This window comes from Coffea eugenioides, chromosome 10, assembly GCF_003713205.1.
Source record: "Coffea eugenioides isolate CCC68of chromosome 10, Ceug_1.0, whole genome shotgun sequence".
Taxonomy (NCBI): domain Eukaryota; kingdom Viridiplantae; phylum Streptophyta; class Magnoliopsida; order Gentianales; family Rubiaceae; genus Coffea; species Coffea eugenioides.
This window is the reverse complement of record NC_040044.1, coordinates 19,277,982-19,288,981: the sequence shown is the minus strand read 5'-3', so window position 1 is coordinate 19,288,981 and position 11,000 is coordinate 19,277,982. Positions and strand designations below refer to the sequence as shown.

The 11,000-nt window shown below is 37.0% G+C and overlaps 1 protein-coding gene across 1 annotated transcript; it reads left to right on the top strand.

The window, feature by feature from the left end:
* The first annotated feature begins 221 nt into the window (after window positions 1-221).
* LOC113750545 (isoflavone 7-O-glucosyltransferase 1-like) lies at window positions 222-10,753 on the top strand. The gene is made up of 3 exons (XM_027294507.1): window positions 222-511; window positions 9,189-9,469; window positions 10,749-10,753. Exons 1-3 carry the CDS (start codon window positions 222-224, stop codon window positions 10,751-10,753), a joined length of 576 nt encoding a protein of 191 aa, XP_027150308.1.
* Window positions 10,754-11,000: the final 247 nt, after the last annotated feature.

Sequence of the window (11,000 nt, the reverse complement as noted above, 5' to 3'; positions counted from 1 at the left end):
GCTTTGAAGAAATGGCGGCATTATTTATACGGGGTGACATTTGAAGTATATATAGACCATAAGAGCCTTAAGTACTTATTTTCTCAGAAGGAGCTAAATCTGAGACAACGTCGGTAGGTGGAGTTCTTAGAAGATTATGATTGTACCATTAATTATCATCCAGGAAAGGCCAATGTTGTAGCAGATGTGCTAAGTGGGAGAGTGGAGTTTGTTAGAGTTTAATGGTGGGAGAGTGGAGCTTGTTAAAGGATGTCTCCGAATGGAAGCCCCGTCTTGAACCAAAGAAAGTGATTTTTGGGAATATTGAGGTAAAGTTGACGATGTTGGACCGAATTAAAGAGGGCCAAATGAAAGAGCCAACGGTACAAAAGTGGGTGGAAAGAGTAAAGAAAGGAGACTTGCCTGATTTTAACCTAAGTTCTGATGAAATTCTAAAGTTTCGAAACCACGTCGTTGTACCCAAGGATGAAGAACTGAAAAGGGAGATTTTAGAGGAATCTCACCGTTCTAGGTACACGGTGCATCCAGATAGTGGCAAGATATACCAGAATCTCAAAAGTCTGCATTAGTGGGATAATATGAAGGCGGAGATTGCCCAATTTGTTCAAAGGTGCCTTACGTGTCAACAAGTGAAAGCTGAGTATCAAAAATCGTCAGGTCTGTTATAGCCTTTAGAGATGCCTGAATGGAAATGGAAGCACATAACGATGGACTTTGTATCAAGGTTGCCACGAACTCAAAAAGGTCATTATACGATTTGGGTGATAGTGGACCGATTAACTAAGACTACACACTTCCTGCCAGTTAATATGAAATACTCCTTGGAGAAACTTGTCAAACTCTATATGAACAAAGTCGTGAGATTACACGGGGTACCAGTAAGTATAGTATCCGATAGAGTTCCTAGATTTATATCTCGATTCTGGCAGAAGCTACAAGTGGCTCTAGGAACTAAATTGAACTATAGTACAGCGTATCATCCTCAAACCGATGGACAATTCGAGAGAACCATTCAAACTCTTGAGGATATGCTGAGAGCCTGTATAGTAGATTTTAGAGGGAGTTGGAGCCAATATCTAGCCTTGGTTGAATTCGCATATAACAACAGTTATCACTCTTTTATTCAAATAACCCCATATGAAGCACTTTATGAACGAAGATATCGATCACCAATCCATTAGGATGAAATAGGAGAGAGGAAGATCACAGATCCGGCCATAATTCCATGGGTTGAGGAGGCTTACGAAAGGGTAAAAATGATACGTCAGAGGCTTTAAACAGTCCAAAGTCAACAAAAGAGCTATGCCGATCATTAGAGGAAGGATTTGGAATTTGAGGTGTTTCTTAGGGTTACTCCATTGAAAGGAAAGATTAAAGCAAGAAAGGGGAAGAAGTTGCAACCAAGATACATAGGATCTTTTAGTATATTCTAGCGGATAGGAAAGGTAGCTTATCGATTAGAATTGCCAGCTAGTTTATTTCGGATCCATGATATTTTCCATGTTTCTTTGCTTAAGAAATATCACCCAGATCCGACTCATGTTTTGTCATCGGAAGATATTGAACTGGACAAGTCTTTAACAAACAAAGAACGACCCATTCGAGTATTAGATCGGAAGGTGAAGGACTTGAGAACTAAACAAATTCCACTGGTTAAGGTTCTATGGAGACATCATGAGGTGGAGGAACCAACTTGGGAGTTGGAAAAGGACATGCGAGAAAAGTACCCTGAACTATTTGCGAATAAAGGTTAGAATTTCGATGTCGAAATTCTTTTAAGGGGGAGAGAGTGTGAGGACTCACAAAATTCTTCATATTTTCTTCAAAATTCTCTTTTATTTTGAATAAATTACTTTATAATAGCTTTAGTACTCATTTACTCTCTCAATAGTTGCAATAAATCATCGAATCAAGAGTTTTACCTTTAGTTTCGTAGTTGGCGTAAATTATGGTTTTTGCATATTTCGATAGAGTGATTAGTTGGTGAGGCGTGTGTATTCAAAGTCGGTGGTTAAGAGTGAGTTTTAAATAAGAGAAAGTACATGATTAGAAGTGATAATAATAAATTAGTGAATCATAAATGAAAACCCTAGTACGGGCGAATTAATGAAAAAACGGTTCGAACCGACGTGCACTGTTTGCTACCGATTGAGTGCACCACTTGAACACCACTTTATTACCTTAATCTCCTTGCTATTATTTCAGAAATATCAGCCCTTCATTAGCCTTAAATTGACAAAAATTTTGACCAAGAAAAGAGGGGAAAAAGAAAAAAAAATTGAGTTTTAATCTTGCGCCGACACTTTAATCTTACTTGGCGGCAATCCATCCAACTTTGACCAAACCAATTCCTATCTTCTTATCTTTCTTTTAGCTTCATTTCTTCTTCATTTCTGACTTGTCGGCTGAGCTTCAAGAGAGAAAAACAAACAAGAGAGAAACTAGCAACTTTCACCTTGAATCAAGCTTGTTTGAGCGGAATCGATGAAACTAAACCGATTAACCTTTCCTTTTGGTGCTTGGAAGCTTGGGGTGCTGAAAGTTTGGGGAGAAAGTAGTTTGTTTCTCACTTACAAGGGGCTTTGGGAAGGTATCATGCTTGAACTTGCTTAACTTTTGTTAATTTTGCTAAACTTGGGAATAGAAGTTCTTAATATTGGATTTTGATGGTTGAATTCCTAGTTATGATGATATTGTGATGACCCCACCTCCCACTAGGGCGTACCCCAGGGTTTAGCGGACCGCCTGTCCAACTCTCACCAGGACTCACTCACTCACTTCAAATATAATAGGTTATAACCTCAAGAGTAAAAGAAATACTAGTTTCCAAACTTGGAACATACATGTACATTCATTTCTATTTCAAACATTCGTACAATCCCATATATATCAAAAGATGTGAGTTTCAGATACATTCAATCCTAATCGAGCACTAGCGCGAGTACAATCGCAAAATTCAAAAACTACTAGACTACGCTAGCCTGTACCAGTCTCACGCCTCGCTCGTAACCCCTGTAAGGAAAACAAATGGCGTGGAATGAGCTAAAAACCCAGTGAGGTTCCGTATAGCAAGTTGACCATTATTGAAAAGTACAAATATCACGTAGCAAAATAGCGAGCATAACAAGTTCATGAAAGTGAATAATAACACTTCAAATAGCAAATGTCAAAATAAGCGAATGAAAACTCTTTTTTTTTTCCAAAAGAACAATAACACTTCGAATTACAATCAATGTATAAGGATACAGATGGTTCTCAGGAGCCAAATTCCCATTTCTTCACCAGAGCTTGATCAAGTATTAGTTGACACTCCGTCAACTTTCAAGTAAAGTAACTAGTCCAATAGTACACCACTTAACTCCAATCTCCGTCCACCAACCAAATCCCTTACCGGGCCCGAACTCCACGATAAACACTGGTAGTAATACACGAGTATACCCATTAGTCGAGGAGATAACACTCCACTCGACAACACTAGATACCTATGGTTCATTATCTAATCGACCAAACCCTTGCTGGCTCGACTCGATTAACTAGCCAATGGGGTTTGGGGTCCCAAGAATTCGATGAGATAACATCTCCAATCGACTGAATCAAGATAAAAGTACGGAGACCGGAATGAGAGGTACCTCTCAATCGGATCGAGTGTGGTACATACTGCCGCTCAGTACTTACAAATCACGCACAAGTATATCAAGTCACTTGCAATAATAACGAGTACACATCACATTAGGGCAAGTGCGATAAAGTACACCCTTGCCCCATCATACCAATCACAGATCATTCGATCACATCGGTGAAGTATTGAAAACAAGTGTTCAGTTCAATCAGGTATTTGAAAGCACTCACCAAAGGTCTAGTGCCTCTCAAAAGTCACGTTCAGGTCCAACTCCTTGGTTGGAGTCCAAATCTGCGATAAAATATCATTTACGAATGTAAAACTCTTTAGAGTTCGAAACATAGGAGTTTCGCTTCAAGAAAATCAAGTAAATGCAACTCATTTAAGTAGTATTCAAGATACTTAACAAATTCCGAAAAATTCATGCTCGTTCGTTTAGTTATGATCAAGAAGTGGTTTCGACTTTAGAAGTTACACTTGGTATCAAAGACCGGAAAAATCGTATTTTGAAAGGGTCACTACTTTCACTTTTCAAGGGTACGAGTTCCGGCAAATTTTAGCTTATATACCCTGACTAAAGAAAACTCGAATATCATAGGCAATCCAAGTCCATCTTGACCTCAAATCGTCGCTCAAGTCACAGGTACATATGCCTAACTCTCGAGTGAAAATTTGGGCAGCACTCTCTTTGTGTTTACCTATTTTCCAGCCATTTATGGCTTCATTATTTTTCTCAATTCAGCCCCACAATCACACACAAGTAATGTTACCAACATAGCCCTTCAATAGGCTCCAACATCATTCAATTACAACACAAGTTGAATGAGATAATTGGAAATCAATTTTGAAGACAAAAACTAAACAACAAATTTGACATCTTATAGCATTTTGGTCACAACTAAAGCTACGTTATCGTATTGGGGTAAACTTTATACCATTTCACAGCTAAGATAAAGGGTTACAACTTTTATGAAGACAACTCAACCTAGTTCATAGTTTATCTAGGTCGAATTTGCAGATTACAGAACCAGAAGTTCATGATCAGTCTGGTTGTCAGCACTGGATTCAAATGGCAATAACTCAAGCTACACAATTCCGATTGAGGCATTTTCAAATGCGTTGGAAAGCCGAAACATAGGGATAAAACTTTCTTGTTTTGGTTGAATGCTGATTTGATACCGATCAAAACTATACATTTGACAGTCAAGGGTATTTTTGTTATTTCACATGCTACAGTACTCGGATTGAGCTGAAATTTTACAGAAAGCTATATAATATCATTTTCTACAACTTTCATGTGTTAAACTAAGCCCGATTCAGCCTCTAATATGGACAAATATGCAGGTCAGTAACAGGGCAGATTCATCACTATCAATGCTGGGAATTTGAAGCTAAAGCTGGAAATTTCTTTAGGTAAGTCAAACTACCATATAATTCCTCAATATTACACATGGCTAAGTTATCAAACCATGTACAATCACTAAGTATCATATAAGAGCAGAGAATTCATCATAAAACTGAAATTTACCATAATACTACTTCAACCCATGAAATTTTCTCACAAAGCTACCAAACTACAACTTTAAGCTGCTAGTTTACACATATATGAAGTGGAGGGAAGTTTCTTACCAAAGTACCTTGTAACCTCAAGAAAGATGGTAGCTTAGAGCTTTCATCTCCAAAATCACTACACCAAAGCCTTTAAATCTCCTTAGTGAGCAAGTTTTATGGAGTAGTTTGCACAAATTTTGATTGGAACTCAAGATTCAAGCACAAGTTGAAGTTGGAGTTGAACGTTTCTCTCTTGTTTCTTCCTCCCCTAAAATTTCGGCCAAGCTCAAGAAAAATGGAAGAAAATGGAGCCAAGGAGAAGATAAAAAGGAAAGACAAATGCTTGGTCAAAATTTTCCTATGCATCCGACAAGTGTCACCACAAGAATAATTCTCATTTTTGCTTTCTTTTCTTTCTTTTTCTTGGTCCAATATTTTGGCTGCCCTGAGGATATTTTGGGGCTGATTTTAATCAATTAATAGCAAGGAGATTAAGGTAATAAAGTAGTGTTCAAGTGGTGCACTCATTCGGTAGCAAACGGTGCACGTCGGTTCGAGCCATTTTTCTCTAACTCGCGCGTACTTGTATTTTTACTTATGGTTCACTCACTTATTATTAACACTTCTAATCACACACTTTTCTTACCAAATATTCATAATTATCCATCAAATTTAGTACACATACTTCACCAAGTGATCACACTACCAAAATGCACCAAAACACACCAAAAACCCTAGTATGCACAAAAAAATCCTAACCTATGCCATTCCTTTAGAAAAATCATAACGTGAGTTATAAATATCAAAAATTTATAAAACTTGGCCTATTAAAAACTATACTTCAAATACTAATAATCTTTAGAAGACATCTCAAAGAGATTTAGTTCATAAGTTGGTCCAAATTGAGCCATAAGCTACTACAACATTCCTATTGTAACTTGTGTAGGATAGAATTTTCAGCCAATTTTACTAATTTTCTGGAATTTCTAGGGATTGAATCAAACTCTGAATTTGATACAGTAGGAAGTCCTATGAGTCTAGTTTTAAATACAACAAACGGAACTCAATTCCGACTTTCCTGTATGAAGTTATAGCCAATTTCCCAAAGCTGCGCAGAGCCTCCTGCGAAAATTTCAAGATTTTCTAACAACTTGAAAATATGAAACTTTTTTTAACAAAATTCAGTCTCTTGGCTCAAATTCTACCATTAAAGGAATCAAAAATCAAAGGTAAGCGAGTTCACATAAGGGTTATAAAGACACGTAAAATTTCGGGGTCTCACAGATATAGTGGAATGTTTAGTTAGGGTTTGCAATTTTCAGCCTTGATTATCATTGTTTACCTAGTAATTTATGGTATTGAGGTAGGAAATGAATATGGTGAAGTGTTTGGATATGAATTTCTAGAGTAAAAATTCAATTTCAGCAATCATAGTGATTCTGCCCTGTTTTTGGAACCAAAATGACCTGTATATTCGTCCATGATAAAGGCCGAATCAGGTCTTCCTCAAAACATGCAAGTTGTATGGAATTGAGTTAAATAGTTATTTGTAAAATTTCAGCTCAATCAGATCGCTGTAGCATGTGAAATGACTAAAATACCCCTGACTGTCCAAATGCCTATTAACAGACAGCTTTCTGTTTTCTCTGAGATTTCACATTTTGACCTTGAAAATGAAAGAATTCGGTGTCAATGTCTTATAGGAAATGTAGGTATCTGTCTTAGCTTCAAAACGCCATAAAATTTGCCCATATCCGATAATCGTAACTTCAGTTGTGACTAAAATGCCGAGAGATGTCAAACCTGTTGCTTAGCTATTTGTCTTTAAAACTAGTTTCTAGCTTCTAGCTTTGATTTGGATGGTTGCATTGCTCGACTTGACTTATATTTGGATGACATTGAGCTGAGTTGAAGAGGTATTGTGTTAAGCTTATTTATGTATGGAATTGGGTTGAGTTGAGGAAAATAATGAAGCCATAAATGGCTGGAAAATAGCGAAATACAAAGGGCATGCCGCCCAAATTTTCACTTGAGGGTTGGGTATGTGTATTCACGACTTGAGCGAAGATTTGAGGTCGAATTGAAATTGGATTGGCTAAGGTATTCGAGTCTTCTTTCGTAGCGGTATATAAACTGAAATTTGACCAAAACTCGTACCCTTGGAAAAGTGAAAGTAACGACCACTCGGAATATGTTTTCCTCGTCCTTTAGCCCATTTTTCGATCTTAAACGTTTTAACCGCTTCCTTACCAAAACTAAAAGAGCGAGCATGAGTTTTCTAGGGTGTGATAAGTAATATGAATATTACCCAAATGAGTTTCAGTTATTTGATTTTCATTAAACGAAACGTTTAAGTTTCGTACCCTAATTGATTTCAAGCTCTTAAACGATGTTTTATCGCAGATTTGGACTCCAAACAAGGAGTAATACCTGAACATGATCCTAAGAAGCCCTAAATCATTGGTGAGTGCTTCCAATTACCTGATTGAACTTGGCACTTGTTTTCAATACTTGACCAATATGATCGAATGATATTTGATTGGTATGGTCGGGCAAAGGTGTACTTTATCGCACTTGCCCTAATGTGATATATTCTTGTTCATTGGTTGCCATTGACTTGATATACATGTATATGATTCACATCTTGTCTGGAATTCCAGAAACTCTGTGGTTAGTTAATCGAGTCGAGCCGGCAAGGGTTGGTCGATTAGATAACGAACCCTGGGTCTTTAGTTTTGTCGAGTGGAATGTTATCTCCTCGACTAATCAATATACTCAAGTGTTACCACCAGTGTTTATCTTGGAGTTCGAGCCCGATAACGGGTTTGGTTAGTGGACGGAGATTGGAGTTAAGTGGTGTACTACTGGACTGGTTACCTTACTTGAAAGTTGACGGAGTGTCAACTACTACTTGATAAAGCTATGGTGGAGCTAGTTTGCAAAAACAACTGTATCCTTTTACTTGAAATGTGAATACGTAATATTTGGCCATCCGAAGTGTTATTGTTCATTTTCTTGACTTGTTATACTCGCTACTTTGCCACTTTGATACTTTCACTTTTAATTAATGGTCAATTTACTATTTGGAATCTCACTGAACTTTAGCTCACTCTATTAGTTTTGTTTTCCTTACAGGGGGTACGAGCGAGGCGTGAGACTGGTACAAGCTAGCGTAGTCTAGTTTTTGGAAATTTTGTAATTGTACTCGCACTAGTCGCTCGATTAGGGTTGAATGTATTTAGAACTCCAATCTTTTGATGTATTTGGGATTGTATGGAAGTTTGACACAGAAATGAATGTATTTGTATGTTCCAAACTTGAAAACTGTTGTTCCATTTACATTCGAGGTCGTGAATTATTTTATTCGAGATAAGTGAGTGAGTCCTGGCGAGAGCTGAGCAGGCGGTCCGCTAAACTCTGGGGTACGCCCTAGGGGGAGGTAGGGTCATCACAAGGTGTCTGTATCAATTTACATCAACCTGTTCCAGGTAAACAATTCCCTAAATCTTTGACAAGGAAGGGATGAGCCTCAAACTCACCAGAAAAATTATTGGTGAGACCAAGGGAATCATGATTAACACATTTCTCTACTTAGAATCCTATTCAATAAAGACCCTCGAGAGCATAAAGAAGATGCCACCAATCCATCCAATAGGGCCATTGTTAAACTTTAGTGGTGTTAAAAGTAACTAGCATGAAATTGATAGCATTTTGACATGGCTAGATGACCAGCCTAATTCGTTTGTGATGTTCCTTTGCTTTGGTAGCTTTGGGTCTTTCTATGGTGACCAACTAAATGAAATTGCACATGCAATTGAGCATAGTGGATGCCAGTTCTTGTGGTCCTTACGAGGTGCTCCACCAAACATGTCTAGAGTATGTGAGTATGAAAATCCTAAAGAAGACCTATCATAAGGTTCTTGGACCGCACTTTCAGGATTGACAAAGTGATCAGATAGGCACCACAAGCACCAGTTTTAGCCCATCCTGTTGTGCAAGGATTTGTGACACATTGCAGTTGGAACTTAGTGCTGGAAAGTGTATCATTTGAAGTGCCAGTAGCAGTGTGGCCAATGTATGCTGAGCAGCAGATGAATGCCTTTTTGATAGTTAAGGATTTAGGCATAGCTGCAGAGATTAAAATGGATTACAAGAATGATATTATGAATGAAAATGATGTTATTGTGAAATCTAATGAAATAGAGGATGGAATTCGAAAATTGATGCAGCCAGACAGTGAAATAAGGAGAAAGGTGAAAGACTTGATGGAGAACGCAAGAATACCCTTAGTGAAGGGCGGTTTTTTTTTTTGGGGTAGAGGGTGGTTCTTCTTACACTTCCTTAGGAAGTTTAATTGAGGACTTCTACAACTTGTGTTAAGTATGTCATGGATCAAGTCTAAAATCATCATAGCTGATAAAATAAAATTTGTATGAGAATTTCAAGGCAACATTGGCATGTAAGATTTGCAGATTTATTGTCTGTTTAATATGACTATAGTATGTTTAATTTTTCTAACATGGAATGACCTATACTGTGGGATTGATTATCCAAAAGTTTTATATATTTGTGTTCGATTTTCTGCTCTAATACCATGTGAAATTATTATGCAAATTCCATAACATTGAGTTTAAATACTAAACATCTTATTTACTTATTTAATTAATTAGTATGAAACCATTATCGGATTGTATTTTCCAACAATCTACAAAGTCACGGAAATTTTGACATCACGAATATACTTAGCAAAGATCATTCTCCTTATTCAAGTTTTTGCTTGATATTGGATCCAAAGATGTGAGGATTCTTGAACTTTGATTATGTCCAATATGTTTTTGCTTGATATCAAACCCCAAAGGTGTGACAACTCTTTGAATACTTTTAGTATATCCAATATCTACATTACCGTGATTCATAATTAGTGACTTTTGGCTAATGGATAAGATTAGGAGAAATAAATGAAGGAGAATGCTACATGCAAGATTTAAAATATATAATAAAAAATGATGTATCTCCCAGATCTGCACTAAAAATAGACATAATTCTTCCACCACTAGAAATGTCATATAAGCACATTATAATATATATATATATTGGCTTTTTGTAGCAATACTCAAAGTTCAAATGGTTAGAAAAGGTCATTCAAGCAATTGTAGCCTTGGATTAGGAGTGAAACAACTTTCAGTTCAAATCTTGATAATAGAGTACCTAAGTTCAATTCTCACAAGGTGTGTATTTTTTTTTGGTGGGTAGGGGGAGGGGGGACAATTGACAAGTTGTTTGTCAGATGAATCTAACTTCAAGCTGCGTTCATCTCACCATTTGCAAGTTAGCTCATAATCTTAGTGAGTTGCAATGCGTTAGTACTTATCCTACCATTGTGGGCTAATTGTAGTGTTCTTGGGAAGAATAAACATTCAAAACCTAGTCTAATGAGAATTTACAAATTCTACTCATTAAATGTATGGCTTAAAACACAACAGTTAGAAAATTTTCCTTTTCACACTCCACATGCAACTCGTTGATTTGCTTCTTAGTTTTGTTATAATCTTCATGTATGCTATTTCTATGCTTGTAGGTTGACCACATTCTCAGAGTAACACTAATATGCTTATCAATCTACTCTATGCTATATTTTTAAACTTGGAGTGGATCGGTCAGTTTGACCGATTGAATCAAGAACCAACCAAATATCTAGTCCTAGTCCCTAAATAGCTTGTCAAAAACTCAGTCAAATCTGGTCAAAAACCAAGTTTGATTGGAAACCAATAAAACCAGTGAAACCTAGGTTTTGTTATCTTTTTTTTCTTTGCCGTATTTTTTTCCATTG